The following is a 25,430-nucleotide window of genomic DNA, read 5'->3' as shown; positions in this document are numbered from 1 at the left end:
TTGAGGGCATCTAGCTTAGATTGTAGGACTGTTAAGCATGTCCCAGTTTAGGTCACCTAACAGAACAAACTCTGAAGCTAGATGGGGGGAGATCAATTCACAAATGGTGTCCAGGGCACAGCTGGGAGCGGAGGGTGGGTCGATAGCAGGCGGCAACAGTGAGAGACTTATTTCTGGAGAGGTAAATTTTTTTAATTAGAAGTTCAAACTGTTTCGGTATAGACCTGGAAAGTATGACAGAACTTTGCAGGCTATCTCTGCAGTAGATTGCAACTCCTCCCCCTTTGGCAGTTCTATCTTGACGGAAAATGTTGTAGCTGGGTATGGAAATCTCAGAATTGTTGGTGGCCTTCCTAAGCCAGGATTCAAACACATCAGGGTTGCGGAGTGTGCTAAAGCAGTGAGTAAAACACACTTAGAGGGGAGGCTTCTGATGTTGACATGCATGAAACCAAAGTTTTTTCGATCACAGAAGTCAACAAAATGAGGGTGCCTGGGGACACGCAGGGCCTGGGTTTACCTCCACATCACCCGAGGAACAGACGAGGAGTAGGATGAGGGTACGGCTAAAGGCTACTGGTCGCCTAGAGCGTTGGGGACAAAGAATAAAAGGAGCAGATTTCTGGGCGTGGTAGAATAGATTCAGGGCATAATGTGCAGACAGGGGAATGGTGGGGTGCAGGTACAGCGGAGGTAAGACCAGGCACTGAGTGATGATGAGAGAGGTTGTATCTCTGGATAAGCTGGTTATAATGGATGAGGTCAGCGAATGTGTGGGAGGTGGCGACAAAGGAGGTATCAGAGGTATAATGAGTGGAATAGGCTCTCCATTGTAAACTAAAACAATGATAACTAACCTAAACAACAGTATACAAGGCATATTGACATATGAGAGAGACATACAGCGAGGCATAGAGTAATCACAGGTGTTGATTTGGAGTGCTAACTATGACAACAACGGGTGAGACAACAGCTAATCAGCTAAAACAACAACAGGTAAAATGGTGATGAATGGGGAGAGAGGGTCGGTTAAACTTGACACAGATCCTGAGTTTGCGGCTGTGGCCGACAGATACAAAAATAAAAAAATGAATGAATCATTAACTCTGGGACTACATATTTTCAATGTAAAGCATCTCTTTAATAATACTTCCTGTTGACCTGACCAAGTGACCTCTCAAGTGACCTCTGATCATGCTGTGCCCAGCTCAGATGTGGGAAGGGTTTCACCGACACAGCTGATATAACCTTGAGGATTTAGGGAGAAGGGGAGAGAGGGATGAAGTGAAGGGGAGACTGTTATTGAGAAAGTAAGGAAGTTAAAGAGACAGTGTTCAACAGGAATCTGTGTGGCCTCGCCTGGTGTCCACATTAAGTAGCCCTATTTTGAGATGTGAGGTATCACGATCTCTTTCAATAATGGCAGGAATGGAGGAGGTCTTTATCCTAGTGAGATTGCTAAGGCGAACACCCCCCATGTTTAGTTTCGCCCAACAAAGGTCGAGGCACAGACAAGGTCTCAATGGGGATAGCTGAACTGACTACACTGACAGTGCTAGTAGCAGACTCCACTAAGCTGGCAGGCTGGCTAATGAACACATACATGCCCGGACCTCCGAAAAAAAACAATGTAAAAATATATAAACAAATAACTAACAAAATAAAAACAAAAAGGGGTGAATTTAAGGACATTAATTCGAAAGTGTCTATGATCAGACCTGGCAAGCCAATCAAACAGGCAAGACGTTGGTATGGCGAGATCCAGCATCCACCCTCTGCTAGACCAACAATGCGAAGGTTATGATGTCTAGACCGGCCCTCTAAGTCGACCACTTTCACGGAAAGCCTCTGCACACTCTCCTGAAAAGACGTCCATAGCTTCTCTAACTCATCAAGCCTACCAGCGTTGAATTTAGTAGCCTTCTCAACATCCACAATACTCTGGCCCTGCGAAGCAACCGTTCGGTTAGCGTTCATGATTTTGGCATCCAGTTTAGCAATAGCAGCCTTGAAATCCTCAGCTATAGCAACACGTAATTCTCCCAGAGCCAGGGTAAGTTCTGAAAGTTTCACGTTATTACATGTGCCTTACGCTATAGGTGTCTCATTGTGCGGTAGGGAGGAGGCCTTTAGTCGCTTACAACCCAACATGTTGTCATAGAAATTATACTATTGTATTAAAAAGAGACTTATGGTGCAAAAAGTGCAGTAAAGTAGGTTAAGTTAGACTGCTTCATAAAACGTTGCGGGAGCCTCTCTCAAACACGGCTGTTCACTCCAACATGCTAGCCCCCCCTGCATTCTGTCAAACCGTCTTGCCATCGCCACAACCTGGACTGGGGCAGGGTATAAGACCTGTTTCAGAGATTTGTTTCTGAAGACCATTCTTCACAGTAAGAATTAATATTATTAAATGTGTAACACTTGTTTTCTCTATTTTTAAGTAAATTCTTAAACTCATGTGTAAGACCATGTGCGATTCAAATGTACCTCAATGGTCTTTCCTTTCCATTCGGAAGAATGCTCCAACCAGGGATGCCACGGATGAGGGGGTCCAGATTTAGGTCACCCATTACATGAAAGGGGCCTCTGATTGTGAATGTGGGAGGCGGTGGCGCACGTCGGAGAGGGATCCGCTGCAGTGAGGGTCAAAATCAAGTCTCAGACCATCTGTCTCAAAGCCAGCTTCAACCTGCAAGCCACGAGACTGTTCCAACAGCTGAACCCTGGGCTGACTACTGCACCTTACCACACACTTACTATTTATTTATATTCTGTACACACTGAAATTACCTTTGTCTACCGGACCAATGAAATAGTTATGTCACATTACTGCAGTAAGTCTTGGTTTTATGCATGTCAACATCAGAAGCCTCCTCCCTAAGTTTGTTTTACTCACTGCTTTAGCACACTCTGCTAACCCTGATGTCCTTGCCGTGTCTGAATCCTGGCTCAGGAAGGCCACCAAAAATTCAGAGATTTCCATACCCAACTATAACATCTTCCGTCAAGATAGAACTGCCAAAGGGGGCGGAGTCGCAGTCTACTGCAGAGATAGCCTGCAAAGTAATGTCATACTTTCCAGGTCCATACCCAAACAGTTTGAACTACTAATTTTGAAAATTACTCTCTCCAGAAACAAGTCTCTCACTGTTGCCGCCTGCTACCGACCCCCGTCAGCTCCCAGCTGTGCCCTGGACACCATTTGTGAATTGATCGCCCCCCATCTAGCTTCAGAGTTTGTTCTGTTAGGTGACCTAAACTGGGATATGCTTAACACCCCGGCAGTCCTACAATCTAAGCTAGATGCCCTCAATCTCACTCAAATCATCAAGGAACCCACCAGGTACAACCTTAACTCTGTAAACAAGGGCACCCTCATAGACGTCATCCTGACCAACTGGCCCTCCAAATATACCTCCACTGTCTTCAACCAGGATCTCAGCGATCACTGCCTCATCGCCTGTATCCGCCACGGAGCCGCAGTCAAACGACCACCCCTCATCACTGTCAAACGCTCCCTAAAACACTTCTGTGAGCAGGCCTTTCTAATCGACCTGGCCCGGGTATCCTGGAAGGACATTGACCTCATCCCGTCAGTTGAGGATGCATGGTCATTCTTTAAAAGTAACTTCCTCACCATTTTAGATAAGCATGCTCCGTTCAAAAAATGCAGAACCAAGAACAGATACAGCCCTTGGTTCACTCCAGACCTGACTGCCCTCGACCAGCACAAAAACATCCTGTGGCGGACTGCAATAGCATCGAATAGCCCCCGTGATATGCAACTGTTCAGGGAAGTCAGGAACCAATACACGTAGTCAGTCAGGAAAGCTAAGGCCAGCTTCTTCAGGCAGAAGTTTGCATCCTGTAGCTCCAACTCCAAAAAGTTCTGGGACACTGTGAAGTCCATGGAGAACAAGAGCACCTCTTCCCAGCTGCCCACTGCACTGAGGCTAGGAAACACGGTCTCCACCGATAAATCCATGATTATCGAAAACTTCAATAAGCACTTCTCAACGGCTGGCCATGCCTTCCGCCTGGCTACTCCAACCTCGGCCAACAGCTCCGCCCCCCGTAGTTCCTCACCCAAGCCTCTCCAGGTTCTCCTTTACCCAAATCCAGATAGCAGATGTTCTGAAAGAGCTGCAAAACCTGGACCCGTACAAATCAGCTGGGCTTGACAATCTGGACCCGCTATTTCTGAAACTATCTGCCGCCATTGTCGCAACCCCTATTACCAGCCTGTTCAACCTCTCTTTCATATCGTCTGAGGTCCCCAAGGATTGGAAAGCTGCCGCAGTCATCCCCCTCTTCAAAGGGGAGACACCCTGGACCCAAACTGCTATAGACCTATATCCATCCTGCCCTGCCTATCTAAGGTCTTCGAAAGCCAAGTCAACAAACAGGTCACTGACCATCTCGAATCCCACCGTACCTTCTCCGCTGTGCAATCTGGTTTCCGAGCCGGTCACGGGTGCACCTCAGCCACACTCAAGGTACTAAACGATATCATAACCGCCATCGATAAAGACAGTACTGTGCAGCCGTCTTCATCGACCTCGCCAAGGCTTTCGACTCTGTCAATCACCATATTCTTATCGGCAGACTCAACAGCCTCGGTTTTTTGGATGACTGCCTTGCCTGGTTCACCAATTACTTTGCAGACAGAGTTCAGTGTGTCAAATCGGAGGGCATGCTGTCCGGTCCTCTGGCAGTCTCTATGGGGGTGCCACAGGGTTCAATTCTCGGGCCGACTCTTTTCTCTGTATATATCAATGATGTTGCTCTTGCTGCGGGCGATTCCCTGATCCACCTCTACGCAGACGACACCATTCTATATACTTTCGGCCCGTCATTGGACACTGTGCTATCAAACCTCCAAACGAGCTTCAATGCCATACAGCACTCCTTCCGTGGCCTCCAACTGCTCTTAAACGCGAGTAAAACCAAATGCATGCTTTTCAACCGATCGCTGCCTGCACCCGCATGCCCGACTAGCATCACCACCCTGGATGGTTCCGACCTTGAATATGTGGACATCTATAAGTACCTAGGTGTCTGGCTAGACTGCAAACTCTCCTTCCAGACTCACATCAAACATCTCCAATCAAAAATCAAATCAAGAGTCGGCTTTCTATTCCGCAACAAAGCCTCCTTCACTCACGCTGCCAAGCTTACCCTAGTAAAACTGACTATCCTACCGATCCTCGACTTCGGCGATGTCATCTACATAATGGCTTCCAACACTCTACTCAGCAAACTGGATGCAGTCTATCACAGTGCCATCCGTTTTGTCACTAAAGCACCTTATACCACCCACCACTGCGACTTGTATGCTCTAGTCGGCTGGCCCTCACTACATATCCGTCGCCAGACCCACTGGCTCCAGGTCATCTACAAGTCCATGCTAGGTAAAGCTCCGCCTTATCTCAGTTCACTGGTCACGATTGGCAACACCCATCCGTAGCACGCGCTCCAGCAGGTGTATCTCACTGATCATCCCTAAAGCCAACACCTCATTTGGCCGCCTTTCGTTCCAGTACTCTGCTGCCTGTGACTGGAACGAATTGCAAAAATCGCTGAAGTTGGAGACTTTTATCTCCCTCACCAACTTCAAACATCAGCTATCCGAGCAGCTAACCGATCGCTGCAGCTGTACATAGTCTATAGGTAAATAGCTCACCCATTTTCACCTACCTCATTCCCATACTGTTTTTATACTGTTTTTATTTATTTACTTTCCTGCTCTTTTGCACACCAATATCTCTACCTGTACATGACCATCTGATCATTTATCATTCCAGTGTTAATCTGCAAAATTGTATTATTCGCCTACCTCCTCATGCCTTTTGCACACATTGTATATAGACTGCCCATTTTTTCTACTGTGTTATTGACTTGCTAATTGTTTACTCCATGTGTAACTCTGTGTTGTCTGTTCACACTGCTATGCTTTATCTTGGCCAGGTCGCAGTTGCAAATGAGAACTTGTTCTCAACTAGCCTACCTGGTTAAATAAAGGTGAAATAAAAAAAATAAAAAAATAAAATAACAAAAAATACTAATGTATATACTTTCATATCATTCTATGCTGCTACTGCACTGTACCTTATTCCACTCACTATGCACATGGGCAAACAATGTCCATACTATAACCCTACAGGCAATTTTTAAATCTTATTTTCTTTTATCTGCATATTACTTTGTTTTATATTTCAATGCTTTCCTATGTTACTTATTTGATTACTATGTCACTTTTTTTCACACTGTGTGAGAAGCCTGCAAGTATATGATAATAACATTTGATTTGACTGGATTTGGATTTGATTTGTCGTTACCAGTGGATCAGGACTGGCCCTTGATATCTGATATATTTAGCACACACAATCATTTACAGTACTATTCCACATACATTTTTCAAATAGCTTCCAATGTATCTTAAATAATAAAAATCAATCAATATATACAAATAAGTGGCGACAGTTAGTAGGAAAACCGATGGCTACAAGATGAAAAAAGTGTCTCGTCTCCACCTGGCAGCTGTAGTGTTGTCGGTCTGGAGAATGGCAGGTGGGCTGTGTGAGGAAACGGCACGTGAACAGCAGGAGCACGGCTGCCGCTTGAGAAAGTGGCCGTGAATGAGGCCAAAGGGCAAAAAAGCTGTCGCACGGCACTCGACCACTCTGGAGGGACACCGGCCTCCTGAGTGCTTATTGATAACTGGGTTTCTGTCATCCTGTGAAATCAGTTCATTGCTGCTTACAGCTGAATTTAATATTGGAATGTGGCCTACTAAAATCAGATTTATTATATGGTATTTTACCCTTTATATCACTGCCTGTTGAACAAGGGTCCACCTAATAATGCTTTTTTGTATTGATATGTTTTGTGTTTTGTTGCAATTAAAATAATAACAGCCGTGCCCAATGGCGACCCGTCATTCAGGGCAGTAGGGGCTTGCCTGTTTTGCATGTTATTTTGGCATTAATACGAGTCACATATCGATTTGCAAACAATGTAAAATATATATATATATATCATTAAGTTAATAAAACCGTGCACAAACATGGTCTTTCTTTTGTTTTCTTGAGTAAGGCAGATCCAAAATGCAGGTGTTTCAGCCTAGCTCTGTGCTTTCTGTGGTGGTGTGGCGAGCCAGCAGAAAATAGGAGCATTGTGCCGTGATTGGCTCAGTGTTCTGTCACTCATGGGGACACTACATCGTCGCCAAGTGTATGTCCTTAGTAAGGGTAGACATCCAAAATGTCAACCCTTTGGGTCCTGCCATAGAGTTATATTAAAAGTGCCCTTCCAAGAAGGCTCAAGGTCATTGGCCACAGATAAAATGATGTAAAATCGCGTTATATGTACAGTAGCTTTGATTGGACTGATCATGTCAACATATTACTTTCAAAGTCTTAGCTAGCAGTCATCATAAATCAAGTCGACAATCTACTGGCAAATCCTTTTTAATCCTTGTCATATGAAGAGAAATAATGAAGATACATTATAGATAAAACGTATCGGTGCTCATCAGCCATTGGACATAAACATTACACAACGAGTGATTTGGAAGGAACCGGTGACAGTGGCTAACTGCAAGCATTGCAACTAGGAAGTCGGGAATAAACGAGCTCAGACTAGGAAAATACGTTTGAACGGTCATCCAACTCGTAATTGTAAATCTTTCTCTGATGACAAAATTTGCCCATGAAGGACGGCCGCGCCACCTTCCTGTTCAAGTGAGCACATCACAAGGTGAGTCCAAAAATGTCTTATATGCTGCTGCATAAATTATGTAATATGCTAGGGAGATATGTATACTGTAGCTAAGAAAGTAATACTAAGTGTATGTTGTGTAATAAGATGTTAGTCCATGTGCCTCACCCTAATAATTTGGTCTATTTTCACCTCTTAATTTCGCCTATCATTACTGTTCTGACTCGGCGGTGCACATGTAGCTGTTTTTGAGAAATGTCATCATCTAATATTAAGAGCTTTCAATGTCTGCTTATATGGCCCCTTTATTTATCCTACGTTTCTGACTTGGTGTACAGGGAAAATACTGTAAGAGCAGCCCATGTTCTGAATTATGTCACTGTACAAATTAAAAGTGCTGAACACATTATATTGACTACGTCTGTCTTAGCTCGCTCATTAATGTCTTAATCAAAATTACGGAATGCCTCTTATCCACTCATCGTTCTTTAATGCCATAGTTTGTAAATCTCAATTGTCAGTAGAAACTACATTTGTTTAATCAAGTCAGCTATATCAGCTATGTTTCTTTTAAAGGCAGTAAGGGAGGCTGAATTCATTGTTTTGCTGCCAGACAAGGCTCCACTGATAGCCAGGTGTAGCAGTGGTAAGGATTCACTCCATGGTGCTGAAAAGAGAGCCCTGCTGTTGGGACAGCTTTATGTAGGCCGGAACAGTTTGTGGGCACTGCTTGTCGCCGTTATAGTGCAATTAATGTATTGTTTAGTGTTGTGTTGTTTAGTGGCTTTGCTGGCAGGCATATACATTTTTTGGGAGAGTTTGCCCTAACAAGATTTGCATGCTAAAATCGCCACTGCCGTGCCCTTCGATGCTTATCCTCTCTGGCTGGCGAATTTCATAGATGAGGGCTTTTATTTTGAAAGTTCGTGAACGCCAACAAAACCACAGAAGAAGAAAAAAAAACGGAAAATCTATTTTATTTGTTGCGGTTCAGGAGGACAACTTGTTAGATAGCTAGCTCAATTATCTACGACCAGCACTTGCTAAATTCACAGATATCAAAAACGCAGCTTAGGTTTCAACTCGAAGAGGCTGTTTACACCATATTTCCACGGGAGAACACCTATGGTCGCTGGAGAAGATGCTAGCTGTGCGCCAATTTCTACCTAACACAATGACCAACTACAGAGCTTTTCATACACAACTGTCGTCAATCATGGATGCATTGACCAAAGCGGCGGTGGCAGATATCTGCGAGCTCGTAGATGACAGTTATGCTGTTTTACAATTGGAACTCTCTCGAAGCCACAAAGAGAATGAGGCATTGAGAAGGAAACTCGAGTTGATCGAGACCATCATTGCGCGTGGGCAGAGAGGCAATATGGCAGAAACAAACCACCAAGCTAACATTGATTCCCTCAATGCCGGTATGTATGTATGTATGTATGTATGTATGTATGTATGTATGTATGTATGTATGTATGTATGTGTGTGTGTGTGTGTGTGTGTGTGTGTGGCCAGCTCTATCTGAAATTAACATGCCTGCAAAGCCTGAAAACTTAACCCCAAAAACCCCAAAAGATGAAGTTGCCACATTATTCCAATAGGTGTCTCCATAATGACAATCTAAATACAACTGGTAAACTTGCTTTACCTTGTTCTCAGCATTTCTCCCTTCGTTATTGATTAATCATACCAAATTATTTTAATCTGAACCATAGAAGTGATTGGTAATATGTATGTCCCCCCCCCCCCAGAAAACATTGTAAAATAACACAATGTTAAACATTGTGAAATAGTACTAATACAAGTCACATTGCTGTAATATAATCACATTTTCAACAGGAGTATGTAAATCAAAAAGCCCCAACCGTTTGCATTTCATTAAAAAAATGTAATTCATGTATGGCTGTAGCCTGACGTCCCAGTCATCTATCCCTCTTAAGATGGAAAGCGAAGATACAGTGGGGCAAAAAAAGTATTTAGTCAGCCACCAATTGTGCAAGTTCTCCCACTTAAAGATGAGAGAGGACTGTAATTTTCATCATAGGTACACTTCAACTATGACAGACAAAATGAGAATAGAAAAAAAATCCAGAAAATCACATTGTATGATTTTTAATGAATTTATTTGCAAATTATGGTGGAAAAGAAACTTTTGTTATTGACCAAATACTTATCTCAATACTTTGTTATATACCCTTTGTTAGTATTGACAAAGGTCAAACGCTTTCTGTAAGTCTTCACAAGGTTTTCACACACTGTTGCTGGTATTTTGGCCCATTCCTCCATGCAGATCTCCTCTAGAGCAGTGATGTTTTGGGGCTGTTGCTGGGCAACACGGACTTTCAACTCCCTCCAAAGATATTCTATGGGGTTGAGATCTGGAGACTGGCTAGGCCACTTCAGGACCTTGAAATGCTTCTTACGAAGCCACTCCTTCATTGCCCAGGCGGTGTGTTTGGGATCATTGTCATGCTGAAAGACCCAGCCACGTTTCATCTTCAATGCCCTTGCTGATGGTAGGATTTGTTACTTTGGTCCCAGCTCTCTGCAGGTCATTCACTAGGTCCCCCGTGTGGTTCTGGGATTTTTGCTCACTGTTCTTGTGATCATTTTGACCCCACGGGGTGAGATCTTGCCTGGAGCCCCAGATTGAGGGAGATTATCAGTGGTCTTGTATGTCTTCCATTTCCTAATAATTGCTCCCACAGTTGATGCCTTGAAACCAAGCTGCTTACCTATTGCAGATTCAGTCTTCCCAGCCTGGTGAGGTCTACAATTTTGTTTCTGGTGATCTTTGACAGCTCTTTTGTCTTGGCCATAGTGGAGTTTGGAGTGTGACTGTTTGAGGTTGTGGACAGGTGTCTTTTATACTGATAACAAGTTCAAACAGGTGCCATTAATACAGGTAATGAGTGGAGTACAGAGGAGCCTCTTAAAGAAATTACAGGTCTGTGAGAGTCAAATCTTGCTTGTTTGTAGGTGACCACCATAATTTGCAAATAAATTCATAAAAAATCCTACAATGTGATTTTCTGGATTTTTTAAACAATTTTGTCTGTCATAGTTGACGTGTACCCATGATGAAAATTACAGGCCTCTCATCTTTAAGTGGGAGAACTTGCACAATTGGTGGCTGATTTAAATAATTTTTTGCCCCACTGTATTCATAATGAGTCAAGTACATTGTTTCATTCTACGATCAATTCATCAACTTATATAATTTGATAGTCAGTAATAGAGTTAATCAGTTTCTCTCTGTCCTCACCTGCAGGAGACTGTTTCTCCTCTGACTTCAGATTTTTGGGCAATGTTAGGTAGCTAGCTTGCTACATACAGGGCTCCAAAACGAACTTTTTTCATCACTGTCCCAGAATCGTTCTGAAGTGCAATTTAACTGTCCCAATGTATTTATATATAAACACAGTGCATTCGGAAAGTATTCAGACCCCTTCCCCTTTTCAACATTTTGTTACGTTAATGCCTTATTCTAAAATGTATTAAATAGATTTTTTCCTCATCAATCTACTGTTGACTAACCCCATTACGCACAAATTTGCACAAACGAGACTGCAATGAAAACTAATGGACTGTAGTGACTGTGTTGGCTTCAAAATCCGGGGTGTGAACTACGTTTCTGTTCAAGCGTTGATTGACATGGGAATAACCCGATAGTATTGGAGAAGAGTTGAAACAATGGACCCCTCTGAAGCTGTATGTTAAATTGTGATGTGTCATGCAATGCAATACAGCTTATTCTGTGTCGTACAGCCTCTCCACCAGGTGTAGCGCTTCTCTCACAAATTAAAAACAAGAAAGGGACAGGGTAACGGGGATACCTAGTTAATCGTACAACTGAATGCATGCATTTTTTGCGTTGTCACTGCAAGCCATCAAGACTCAAAAGCCGCCACAGCCGCTGTTTACTTCTGAAGATAACTGTAGCGCCGCCCTAAAACCCCGATTTATAATTCGACACAAACCTTCAAGTAGATATGTAATGACACTTAATATAAACTCTTTATAGTGTTTTATTAACATTTTAGAGGTGATGAGTTGGACAGATTGGGTGAAAAAAAGCTGTTTCCCCACACGGCTGATCTCCCCCTTTCACTATCACGCAGTAGGTATCGCTTCCCCACCTGACATTTTTAAAAAGACCCGACGGAGCTCATTGCCTCCTTCAATCATGCAAAGACAGGCAGCATTGAAGGTCTCGTCTTGGATTTTGCTGGAAAGGGGAGAAATTGTGCTTTACAATGGTATTCATATTGTGTTTTTTAGGGCACTAAAATAAGGTAAATTGTACGTTACAGCACAATGTAAAAAAGTGCATTAGTTAACTACAATACCCCATAATGACAAAGATAACAGGTCATTAGACATTTTTGCAAATGTATAATTAAAAAAAAATCTGAAATACCTTATTTTCATAAGTATTCAGACCCTTTGCTATCATCATGGGGGTAATTGTGTATATATTTTTAAGGGGGGGGAAACAATTTAATCTGTTTTAGAATAAGGCTGTAACCCAGGGTGTCAAACATACGGCCCGCGGGCCGGAACCGGCCCCCAAGGAGGTTCATCAGGCCCGCAGGATAATTTGAAAGTGGAAAAAATGCATAAAAGACATGGAATTAATTTTTTTTTTTTTTTTTTAAGACAAGCCGCATCACTGAGACAGACTGAAAACAGCAGACGGTATCAATGCGCCATCTGCTGCTTGTTACGACGTTGTTAAGATTGTTAATGTCTCTACCTCTCCACTACACCCTCATTAGCCAAAATGTCGTTATCCAAACGGAGAAAAGTAGATAAGGAGTGTAGAATTTTCAAAGAAAAATGGACCACGTCCTATTTATTTACAGAGATGCACGGAAAACCTTTGTGCTTGGTGTGTTTGCAACAAGTTTCGGTATTGAAGGAATATAATATTCGACGCCACTACGAGACTCATCACAGCGAAAAATATGACGGCTTGCAAGGACAACTGAGAAGAGATAAGATTAACGAATTGCTGGCGGGTCTGAGGATACAGCAGTCAACTTTCATCCAGAGCCGAGAAGTCAGTGAAGCAGCGGTAAAAGCCAGCTACCTAATTGCTAGCGAAATAGCATTAGCATCGAAGCCGTATTCCGACGGTGACTTTGTTAAACGATGCATGATGAAGGCGGCTGAACTTGTATGTCCCGAGAAGCGACAAGCTTTTGCCAATATTAGCATGACGAGGAATACTATAGCAGAGAGGATTTCGGAACTATCGGCAGATTTAGACAGTCAATTGAAACAGAGAGTCAAGTCATTTATTGCATTTTCCGTGGCAATTGACGACACTGACATCACAGACGTGGCCCAACTGGCCATATTTATTCGAGGAGTTGATGAGACATTGACTGTTACTGAAGAGTTTCTTGAGTTGGTGCCAATGATGGACACCACAACAGCCGAGGACATTTTCGGCTCTGTCCTTGCTGCATTGGACAGAGTTGGAGTGGACTGGTCCCGCGCTGTCAGCCTGGCTACAGACGGCGCGCCATCCATGGTCGGAAAGAAAGCAGGTGTCGCGACAAAGTTCAAAGACAAAGTACAAGCTCTTAATGGAGGAGATCGTTTCTGGACATTTCACTGTATTTTGCACCAGGAGGCATTGTGTTGCAAGTCGCTGAAAATGGACCACGTCATGGAGGTGGTTGTTCGCACTGTAAATTTCATCCGGTCCAGAGGTCTGAACCATCGTCAGTTTGACAAACTTCTCAGCGACAGCAACATTACACAGCCTGCCATACCACACTGAAGTGAGATGGTTAAGCCGAGGCGCTGTGCTGAGGCATTTCTTTGATCTACGAGAGGAAATCGGACAGTTCATGGAGAAAAAGGAAAACCGGTGTTGGAATTACAATCTCAGGAATGGCTACGGGACCTTGCATTCTTGGTTGATATTACTGAACACTTGAACAATCTGAACAAAATGTTGCAAGGCCGCAAAAAAGTTGTCACACAGTTTTCTGACAACATACATGCATTTAAGTTGAAGCTGACTTTGTGGGAGATGCAACTGGCAAATGGCAACCCTGCCCTGATTTTATCAGTATCTACTACCAGGGTACCCCAAATTAACAGCCCTGGCTGCTAAAATTTTGTGCATGTTTGGGACAACCTACCTTTGTGAACAAATTTTCTCAGTGATGAATATCAATAAAACAAAAATGCAAAGGCTCACAAACAAGCACTTAAATGACATTCTGAAAGTGACAGCTAGTCAGGACATGACACCTGGTGTTGATGCACTTGTACAGGCCAAAAGATGCCAAGTTTCAGGTACAAATACAAGTCCAGACTAGACTAACACCTTTAAAATGCTGCCTTAGATACTGTTTGCATTGAAAGAATACAGCTCTGTGAAGATGAATCCTTACTGTGGTGATTTAAAAAATGTGCACTTTAATGTTAGTCAGCAGCTTCAAAACAAAAGTTGTGTGATGGAATTCTACTGTTCATACAACTCCATACATTTTCAGTATGTATTGTATGTGTATGTATGTTTCATGTATGAAGTTTACAGATTTACAGGACAGGCGAACACTTTCTTCATTACACATTTAAAATCACTCTCCTTAGTTTGTAAGGTGTACGCAGGGATTACATTTAGATTTTATATGCGTATGTGTAAGTGGTTTAAAAATTCCTTTCTTTAAAAGTCTCATTTAATCTTAAAGTGCATTACTATATTTTTCAGTACCAATTAAAGTTTTGTGCCTTTGTACAATCAGTGGGATCAGTTGCAATATGCATATTTGTGAATGATAAAAGTAAATTGCACATTTGTCTAAGGAAATATGAGGTGTTTCATGAAATGTTTTGTAAAAGGATAGTTCATTAAATTTCAATATTTTCCTAATGTTCTTGTGCTTCTTTACACCAAAACAAAGGAAAGACATGATATTTTGGTTATTTATAGCAGAGTATGGTATAATTTTAATGGTCCGGCCCACTTGACATCTCCCTAGGCCGTATGTGGCCCACGATGCGAAATGAGTTTGACACCCCTGCTGTAACCTAACAAAATCTGGAAAAGTCAAGTGGTCTGAATACTTTCCTAAGTCGGTGTGTATATATATATATACAGTACCTGTCAAAGGTTTGGACACCTACTCATTCAAGGGTCTTGCTTTATTTTTTAAATATATTTTGTTCTACATTGTTGAACAATAGTGAATACATCAAAACTATGAAATAACTCATATGGAATCATGTAGTAATTGTTAAACAAATCAAAATATATTTTATATTTGAAATTCCTCAAAGTGGCCACCCTTTGCCTTGACAGCTTTGCACACGCTTGGCATTCTCTCAACCAGCTTCATGAGGTAGTCACCTGTAATGCATTTCAATTAACAGGTGTGCCTTGTTAAAAGTTAATTTGTGGAATTTCTTTCCTTAATGTGTTTGAGCCAATTAGTTGTGTTGCAACAAGGTAGGGGTGGTATACAGAAGATAGTCCTATTTGGTAAAAGACCAAGTCCATATTATGGCAAGAACAGCTCAAATAAACGCCATCCCATCTGGTTTGCGCTTAGTGGGACTATACTTTTTATTTTTCAACGTGACAATGACCCAACACACGTCCAGGCTGTGTAAGGGCTATTTGACTAATAAGGTGAGGGATGGTGCTGCATCAGGTTACCTGGCCTTCACAATCACACCTCAACCCAATTGGGATCGTTTGGGATGAGTTTGACCGCAGAGTAAAGTAAAAGTGCCCAGCATATGTTCAAGACTGTTAGAAAAGCTTTCCAGGTGAAGCTGGTTAAGAGAATGCCAAGAGGGTGCAAAGCTGTCATCAAGGCAAAGGGTGGCAACTTTGAGGAATCTGTATGTAAAATATATTTTGATATGTTTAACACTTTTTTGGTTACTACATGATTCCATATGCTATATTTCATAGTTGATGTATTTACTATTATTCTACAATGTAGATAATATTAAAAATAAAAATAAACCTGTGCTAACATAATTGCAAAAGGGTTTTCTATTTATCAATTAGCCTTTTAAATTATAAACTTGGATTAGTTTACACAACGTACCATTGGAACACAGGTGTGATGGTTGCTGATAATGGGCCTCTGTGTGCCTATGTAGATATTCCGTTAAAAATCTTGTTTCCAGCTACAATAGTCATTAAAACATTAACAATGTCTACACTAATTCTGATCAATTTGATGTTACCTTAATAGACAAAAAATGTGCTTTCAAAAACCAAACTTTTTTGTGTATACATACATACATACATACACACAAAATAATATATGTGCACACCCCTTCAAATTAGTGGATTCGGCTATTTCAGCCACACCCATTGCTGACAGGTGTATAAAGTCGAGCACACAGCCATACAATCTCCATAGACAAACATCGGCAGTAGAATGGCCTTACTGAAGCGCAAAGTGACTTTCAATGTGTCACCATCATAGGATTTTAACTTTCCAACAAGTCAGTTCGTCAAATTTCTGCCTTGCTCGAGCTGCCCCAGTCAACTGTAAGTGCTGTTATTGTGAAGTAGAAATGTCTAGGAGCAACAACGGCTCAGCTGTGAAGTGGTAGGCCACAGAAGTTCACAGAACGGAACTGCTGAAGCGCGTAGAGCAAAAAAATTGTGTCCTCTGTTGCAACTCTCACTACCAAGTTCCAAACTGCCTCTGGAAGCAACGTCAGCCGAACTGTTTGTTGGGAGCTTCATGAAATCGGTTTCCATGGCAGAGCAGCCACACACAAGCCTAAGATCACCATGCGCAATGCCAAGTGTCTGCTGGAGTGGTGTAAACCTTGTTGCCGTTGGACTCTGGAGCACTGGAAATGCGTTCTATGGAGTGATGAATCATGCTCCATCTGGCAGTCCGACAGACAAACCTGGGTTTGGCAGATGCCAGAAGAAAGCTACCTTCCCCAATGTATAGTGCCAACTGTAAAGTTTGGTCGAGGAGATTAATGGTCTGGGGCTGTTTTTCATGGTTCCGGCTAGGCCCCTTAGTACCAGTGAAGGGAAATCTTAACGCTACAGCATACAATGACATTCTAGACATTCTAGTTTCTGTGCTTCCAACTTTGTGCCCCCGTGCTCAGTTGGAGTGGAAGAACTTGACTGGCCTGCACAAAGTCCTGACCTCAACTCCATCGAACACCTTTGGGGTTAATTGGAACGCCGACTGCGAGCCAGGCCTAATCGCCCAACATCAGTGCCCAACCTCACTAATGCTTGTGTGGCTGAATGGAAGCAAGTCCCTGCAGCAATGTTCTAACATCTAGTGAAAGCCTTCCCACAAGAGTGGAGGCTGTTATAGAAGCTAAGGGAGGACCAACTCCATATTAATGCCCATGATTTTGGAATGAGACGAGCAGGTGTCCTCAAATTTTTGGTCGTGTGTGCGTTTTGATGGTCTTGTCCATCATGTGTGATTCATTGATGGCACATACTATCTTCATTACAACATTGTAACTTACTTAGTTATCAGGCCTACTTCTCACTTTGTCCTAGAACATCCCTCTTCATCTGGAAGGGCTGCCTGTACCAAGCAGTCAAATGAAAATCTAAGAAGAGCTGGAAAGATCACAGCTGTTCGGGAAGCCACAGAACAGTCTGAAAATAAAGAGGTAAATAAAAAAATCTATTAAAAAAATCTACATGAAGCTTTATTAGAGCTGGTTTATGGCTTTCTCATGTTCTGTTTTGCCATCCATGTTTTATTGATGATAAATCCTGTTGAGAGCCCAACTTAAAAAAACATCAGTGACCACTAGACCGCAGTCTAATGGTTTCCACTACAACCATTACTTGGTGGTTCCATTACATTGAGTGTCTTGAGACATTTTACATTAGGAAGTAATGGTCTCTACTGGTGAAATCACAATGTCTATACCAGGGGTGTCAAACTAATTTTGCCCTGCAGGCTGCATTCGGTCTTCAATTTTTTATTTTATTTTTCTATTTATTTAACTAGGCAAGTCAGTTAAGAACAAATTCTTATTTTACAATGACGACCTACACCAGCCAAACCCGGACGACGCTGGGCCAATTGTGTTCTGCCCTATGGGACTCCTAATCATGACCGATTGTGATACAGCCTGGATTCAAACCAGGGTGTCTGTAGTGATGCCTCTAGCACTGAGATGTGCCTTAGACTACTGCGCCACTTGGGAGCTCCGGAGGAACGCACCGAAAATGTGTTTATATTTCCTTCAAAATGTGCTAGTCCTCTATCCATTATTTTCAGAATTTTCAATCCTCCCTGACCTAACATTTATTTTGGTAATTGTTAGCAAGTTGGACAGAGTGAAGAGATTATTAATATAGTTCCATTTTATTGGGTTTTAGTACTTTCAGTGTGGATTGAAACCATATGCAACCCCTGGTCTGTACAAAAATGTTATGGTATTAATGTCTTGTACTGTAAGTCATGATTAAAAGGTAAAAGACAAACATGCCCCCAATTTTGCTGCCTCTACAACTCATTCTGCAAACCCTGCATCTTCCTGTATTTTCAATTAAATATGCTCTCTCGCCATATCAGGTGGTTTTGCAGGTACCTGAAGAGGAGAAGATCGGACCTGACATAGTCTTGATCAAGGAGGAGAAGCTGGGCGGGGACTTGGATAGTAGTAATGACACACAGGATGTTCTGCTATTCAGTGAGAAGGGTAAGTGAAACGTGTACACATGAATTGTTAGCCAGGTGGAATTGCATGGACGTTGCAAATTGTCTGTTATGTCAACTGCTTTTCTCTCCCCGATGTCAAGTGGTAAAGTGAACTTAGTTGAATCACACTCCTAACATTATCACACACAAAAGTAAGTGTAGGCCTACACAATGTCCCCCATTACTGGCAATATTGCTCCCCGCATCAATGCTGACAGTCATTTGTCGTGAGCGTTGTGGCCCAAACTGGTTCGACTGCGTCTCCCTGACATTAGTTGTAGATGGCTGAGCTACAACCCAATTTTAAATGTTTTTGAGACATAGGAAAAAGCTTTATCTACATTATGATTGCTTGTGTAGGGCAATATGTGGCTGGCAACAGGGTGGGTGTACATCTCTTACTTCTCCCCTTACAAAACAATGGAAACACAGGTAGATTGCTGTGTTTGACATCCCTATTTGCTCTAATCTCTTCCCTAAGGTACTGAGGCGTCGTATGGTGAAGTGGATGACGGTGAAGGGCCTTCCAGAATAACCTCCTCCACCATAACTACGAGGGAGTGGGACAGAAGTGGAGAGGATAGTGGCCACCGATCCGAGCAGGGGAATGAGAGTTCTCAGAGGACTCCCCAGTTTTTGCGTTCTAAATTCACGGCCGGAAGATGGAACCCCCTGAGCCTTAACTACACGCTGCACGAGACACCTAGTGAGTCTGGGTCCAGTCCACCGGGGGGGAATAATGAAATGGATACAGTGGAACCCGTTTATGATTTCCCTTCAGAAACTGACACCGTCCCCTCTACTCACCCGACAGGGAAGCGGTTTCCCTTTGAACCAGACAGTAGTCCAAATTCTCTCGCTGGGAATTTCGAAATGAAAAGAGAAGTTTCCATGGTCAGCGCTCTACCCTACGACGTGGAACTGGATATGTGTTCTTCATGGAGCAACCAGGATATGCTGGGAATGGTTTCCATGCAGGACGGGAAATACCTGAAACCGGACCGCAGGGAATTGCTGCTTGACAAGGTTGCAGACTTGAGCTCTGCCCATTATCAAATGACTGCCGCCGGACTTCACGCTGCAGCCAAGTATGACAGCAGAGACAGCAAGCGTTTTATTTGTACCTTCTGCAGCAAGTGTTTTACATCGTCGCGAAATCTGGAGACACACCTACGGGTTCACACGGGAGAGAGACCATACAGCTGCACCCAGTGCGGGAAGAGGTTCACCCAGTCTGGCCATCTGAAAACGCATCAGAGCGTACACACCGGAGAGCGGCCATTTGCCTGTGAGCAGTGTGGTAAAAGGTTTGCAGGGAAACAGAATTTGAGGTTACACCAACAGAAAAACCACCCTAATCTGTGAGGTGTAAGGCTAGTTGAGAGCTCCACGAACCGTTATGCCTAACATTTTTAGAAGCATTAGACCAGAACCGTGACACTGTTTGACATCTAAGTTTGAACATTAGTCATGAAGAACAGGCTATTTTGTATTTTCACACTCATGATATGTTTTGACTCCGCAAGAATGGTGGAGGTGAAAAACATGGTCTAACATTGCGATGCTCTAATTTCAATTTTTGTTCCATTTAATTGCCTTTGAAATGATACAATTGATAATATTTAACCCAATGAAACAAAGCTATTTGATGAGACATTATTACCACTGGAATGTATTTTGAAAATGGAACAGTCCTTCCATATAAGTTGTTAGGATAATGGTCACACTTTAAATTTACCACAATTCATAAAGGCTTAATATAGCATACATAAAGTCTTAATAAGAACTATAGAGTGCATCATATCCTACTATGGAAATTCTCAATAAAGCTGTGCTTTACAAAGGGTTGTAAACAATATAACATTATTAGTGTGCTTGCAAGAAGATGACTCATGTCAGGCCAGAACTGTAAGAGAAAATGTGTTCTCCCAGTAAACTTACATTTTTATAATACAGACAGTAGGAAAGTTTATTTAAAGGATGAGTCAGTTCAGAAGCTAGAAGATTCATTACTTGCCAACAGCTGCAATTCCCAGTTAAACAACATGTTTTGAAGTTCACTTTCATTGTTTTGTCTAATAACACTATCATGAATCTACAAAGACGTTTTGTGGGTCAGTAGCTAGGTTTCCATCCAATTGGCGATTTTCATGCAAAATTATAAAATCTGCATGATGAAAATGCGCGTTTTCCAACCAGTGGTCTGTTTTCACCAAACTGACTTGTTGCGTATACAAATCAGTGCCTGATGACTTAGTGCATACAATTTACTTTTCCGTTTAACTTTTCAAGTACCGAATAAAATGTGTTCAATGTGTTTCCATTGCATTTTCAACTCTACCGATAGCTTTGTAACAAACTGTTGCATTAAATAGCAAATGTGCCTACTCTGGTCTTGACACGTGTGCTCTAGCCAACAGCTCGCAGATACAGTATGCTAGTCTACATGATGAGATTATTATGGATAAGACTGAGAATATTTATATTTGTCAAACAGCAGTTTGAACAAAATACAATTTCAGCTAAACCCTAAAAGTACAGTATCTAACAAAATAACTATGTTATGGCATTCACTAACTATTTGCAGATCATAGAAATGTGGATATGTTTGGTTAAAATTCTAATTTACTCAACCTTTTTAAATGTATTGATTTACCTGTTTATTTAGTACGTGATTGTCAATATTTGGGTTTGGCAGTGTGTTGACATTGAAGGTTGAATAACTTTCATAATATGTCTGAAATTAGTGAGTCAGAACAATGTATTATTAGTTGTTCATATGCAATAAAAAAAAGTCAGGAATAAGTCAATTCTAGCTCACCATCAGGCAATTGTTGAACTTGTGCATTGCAATATATTTCTAATATTCATGAATATCTGTCTTGTAAATTCAGAGTTCCTTTTATAATGCATTTACATAACTGTCACATAATATACTTCACAATTTAAAAACAAGACTTGTATACAGTGGCAAGAAAAATTATGTGAACCTTTTGGAAATACCTGGATTTCTGCATAAATTGATAACATTTGATCTAATCTTCATCTAGGTCACAACAATAGACAAACAAAGTCTGCTTAAACTAATAACACACAAACAATGATATGTTTTCTTGTCTTTATTGAAAACACTGTGTAAACATTCACGGTGCAGGGTGGAAAAAATGTGAACCTTTGGATTTCATAACTGGTTGACCCTCCTTTGGCAGCAATAACCTCAACAAAACATTTTCTGTAGTTGCTGGCCAGACCTGCACAACAGTCAGGAGGAATTTTGGACCATTCCTCTTTACAAAGCTGTTTCAGTTCAGGAATATTCTTGGGATGTCTGGTGTGAACTGCTCTCTTGAGGTCATGCCACAGTATCTCAATTGGGTTGAGGTCGGGACTCTGACTGGGCTGACAGAAGGTGTATTTTCTTCTGTTAAAGCCATTCTGTTGTTGATTTACTTCCGTGTTTTGGGTCGTTGTCCTGTTGCATCACCCAACTTCTGTTGAGCTTCAATTGGCGGACAGAACCTTACATCCTCCTGAAAAATGTCTTAATGAACGTGGGAATACATTTCTGTTGATGATAGCAAGCTGTCCAGGCCCTGAGGCAACAAAACAGCCCCAAACCATGATGCTCCCTCCATCATACTTTACAGTTGGGATGAGGTTGATGTTTGTGTGCTGTGCCTTTTTTTTTCTCCACACATGTTGTGTGTTCCTTCCAAACAATTCAACTGTAGTTTCATCTGTCCATAGTGTATTTTGCCAGTAGTGCTGTGGAACATCCAGGTGCACTTTTGCAAACTTCAGACGTGCAGCAATGGTTTTTTTTGGACAGCAGTAGCTTCTTCCGTGGTGTCCTCCCATGAACACCATTCTTGTTTAGTGTTTTAAGTACTGTAGACTTGTCAGAGATGTTAGCATGTTCCAGAGATTTCTGTACGTCTTTAGCTGACACTAGAATTCTTAACCTCATTGAGCATCCTGCGCTGTGCCCTTGCAGTCATCTTTTTCCACATTACAGCCTTATTCTAAAATGGATTAAAAAAAAAATTCTCATCAATCTACACACAATACCCCATAATGACAAAGCAAAAACTGGTTTACAGAAATGTTTGTATTATTGTGCCCTTGCAGTCATCTTTGCAGGATGGCCACTCCTGAGAGTAAAAACAGTGCTGAACTTTCTCCATTTATAGACAATTTGTCTTACCGTGGACTGATGAACATCAAGGCTTTTAGAGATACTTTTTTAACCCTTTCCAGCTTTATGCAAGTCAACAATTCTTAATCTTAGGTCTTCTGAGATCTCTTTTGTTCGGGGCATGGTTCATATCAGGTAATGATTCTGGTGAATAGCAAACTCAAATTTTGTGAGTGTTTTTCGTCTCGTCTCATTGATTGGACACCAGGTTAGCTGACTCCTGATTCCAATGAGCTTTTGGAGGGGTTCACATACTTTTCCCAACCTACACTGAATGTTTGTTATTAGTTTAAGCTCACTGCTTGTCTGTTTGGACTTACGCAGAAATCCAGGTAATTCCAAATGGTTCACATACTTTTTCTTGCCACTGTATAATAAAGAGAACCTAACCACATTTATCAGGTTCTTGCCTGTGTAGCTTCAGAGGTTCCACCTGCAATATTTGTGTGATGAGAACACAGGCTGTCACCAAGGCTGCTGTTTTAAAACTTGGGTACAGGCAGTATCTTTTCTTCGCCCCTTTCCTATTGTTTGTGGCATACTATTCTCCAGATGGACAAATTATTCACACATTGGCATTTCCAAATCCATAGTACCACCCACATATAATTTGACATTTTAAAGTGTCAAACAAAACTGTAACAGACTAGCCCTGAAAATGAACAGATACCCGGACCCATGTGGAATTCCAAGGCTTTGCACAAGCAGTTTGCATCCTGCTTTGGTGTGTTGACCAAGGCAGCAGTGGCTGACATCTGTGAAGTTGTTGATGAAGGTTATGCAATTTTGCAATTAGAAAGGAAAATGAGGACCTATAATTTCCCAATGAAGCGATGGGAAAGCGAGAACTCAAGCTCTTGTTACAGAAGCAGTCCCACCAGGTGAAGGTCTCCATCCAAATCAGTCGCAGCAGGAGAACACTGGTCATAAAAGGAATGGCATAACAATAACCGCTGGAGATTGAAGAGGTCAGTTCTCATGTTTAACTTATTCAGTTGCTACAGTGCATTCTGAAAGTATTCAGTCCCCTTGACTTTTTCCACATTTACAGCCTTATTCTAAAATGGATTAAAAAAAAAAAAATTCTCATCTACACACAATACCCCATAATGACAAAGCAAAAACTGGTTTACAGAAATGTTTGTATTATTGACCGATATGACATTTTTGTCCGATATCTGATATTTTCCTTGCAAAAAAAACAATACGGATATTACATTTTTGCAGTCCTTTAAGCATTCTAGTACAGTTAAATAGTTAACACACACACATGGACACAGCGGTCTAAGGCACTGTATCTCAGTACAAGAGGTGTCACTACAGTCCCTGGTTCAATTCCAGGCTGTATCACATCCGGCCGTGATTGGGAGTCCCATAGGGTGGCTAGGGTGGCGCACAATTGGGCTGTCATTGTAAATAAGAATTTGTTCTTAACTGACTTACCTAGTTAAAAGGTTACACACACCACACTGAACAAAATGTTATTTTGTTGGCATTTGTGTATGTCCCCATTACCAGTAAAACATAATCAAAACCTATTTCTTTCACTTACTTGCTGTGCTGTTTCATTGTTCATTTGTTGTTAGTATAATTTAATTATGACAATGTGCTTTCATCAATTGAAAGCCCTTAAAAATGACTGCAGTTTCTACTGGTCAGTGTTTTCAGGCTGGTTGTATTGGAGCTAGCTAGGTACCAGAAGTTGTGCTCTAACAAATAATGCTTTATTACCAACGCGGTATTGTAAACACATCGTTCGTGGCTGGTGTTTGCTTACTTACTGTATATTTTTTTGACAGGCAAAGACCCAAACGGCGTTCCATAGTATGTATGTCATGAAGCTAATTGAAGTGTGTAACTGTGTAACTCCGGTGGGGCAACATCTGAAAAATAGCGCACTTGGTAGTGTGTACCGTTGCTTGACCAGTCGGCAAAAGCCAACATCACCCACGACAGAGAACGGTTGATTGTCAAGAGCAATGACTTTCATTATCTTGGCTTTAATGGATTTCCCTTTGAGTTGTCTCGCTGAAATTGTCTTACTCTTTCAAATGACTGCTTGACTTGTTGACTGCTCGATCCACACAGCAGGCATTGTGGGCTAGGTTAGGAATGCTGTGTTGCACGTGTAGTGCAAAATTTTACGTGGCGTCATTATGTCATGTACCTACGTTATGTAGGTATTGTCAGTACCTTTTGACATTGGTTTTTAAACATCGGCGTTAAACTAGACATCAGCCAATACAGATGTTTGCATTTTTAGCTAATATCGTCCGATTCCGATATGTTCACTGACTATATTGTGCATCCCTAGTTTGTATATATTAAACTAAAATATCACATTTAGATAAGTATTCAGACCCTTTACCCAGTACTTTGTTGACATACCTTTGGCGGTGATTACAGCCTTGAGTCGTCTTGGGTATGACGCTACAAGCTTGGCACACCTGTATTTGGGGAGTTTCTCTCATTCTTCTCTGCAGATCCTCTCAAGCTATTTTCAGGTCTCTCCAGAGATGTTCAAGTCCGGGCTCTGGCTGGGCCACTCAAGGACATTCAGAGACTTGCCCCAAAGCCACTCCTGCGCTGTCTTGGCTGTGTGGTTAGGTTCGTTGTGCTGTTGGAAGGTGAACCTTCGCCCCAGTCTGAGGTCCTGAGTGCTCTGGAGCAGGTTTTCATTAAGGATCTCTCTGTACTTTGCTCTGTTCATATTTCCCTACTAGTCTCCCAGTACCTGCTGCTGAAAAAAATCCCCACAGCATGATGCTGCCACCACCATGCTTCACCGTAGGGATGGTGCCACGTTTCCTCCAGACGTG

At 41.9% G+C, this 25,430-nt stretch overlaps 1 protein-coding gene across 2 annotated transcripts; it reads left to right on the top strand.

Moving 5' to 3' along the window:
* Window positions 1–8,653: 8,653 nt before the first annotated feature.
* Window positions 8,654–23,656, top strand: si:dkey-7l6.3 (zinc finger protein 177). Of its 2 annotated transcripts, XM_035762781.2 has the most exons (5): window positions 8,654–9,149; window positions 17,258–17,373; window positions 18,291–18,417; window positions 18,898–19,122; window positions 19,231–23,656. In XM_035762781.2, the coding sequence occupies exons 1-5, from the start codon at window positions 8,864–8,866 to the stop codon at window positions 19,779–19,781; spliced, it is 1,305 nt and encodes a 434-aa protein (XP_035618674.1). In that variant the 5' UTR covers window positions 8,654–8,863; the 3' UTR covers window positions 19,782–23,656. The 2 variants fall into 2 exon arrangements, with proteins under 2 accessions (XP_035618674.1, XP_035618673.1); XM_035762780.2 differs by having other exon boundaries at window positions 8,655–9,149; window positions 18,898–23,656.
* Window positions 23,657–25,430: the final 1,774 nt, after the last annotated feature.

This window comes from Oncorhynchus keta, chromosome 25 (assembly GCF_023373465.1).
Source record: "Oncorhynchus keta strain PuntledgeMale-10-30-2019 chromosome 25, Oket_V2, whole genome shotgun sequence".
Lineage (NCBI taxonomy): Eukaryota > Metazoa > Chordata > Actinopteri > Salmoniformes > Salmonidae > Oncorhynchus > Oncorhynchus keta.
The sequence above is the reverse complement of the archived record's forward strand: the minus strand, read 5'-3'. Positions and strand labels throughout refer to the sequence as shown.

Coding starts and splice junctions, on each gene's coding strand:
- si:dkey-7l6.3 (XM_035762780.2), top strand. CDS start 8,864: ATGCTAGCTGTGCGCCAATTTCTACCTAACACAATGACCAACTACAGA. Junction 9,150..17,257: donor CATTGATTCCCTCAATGCCG/GTATGTATGTAT, acceptor ACTTTGTCCTAG/AACATCCCTCTTCATCTGGA. Junction 17,374..18,290: donor AACAGTCTGAAAATAAAGAG/GTAAATAAAAAA, acceptor TCGCCATATCAG/GTGGTTTTGCAGGTACCTGA.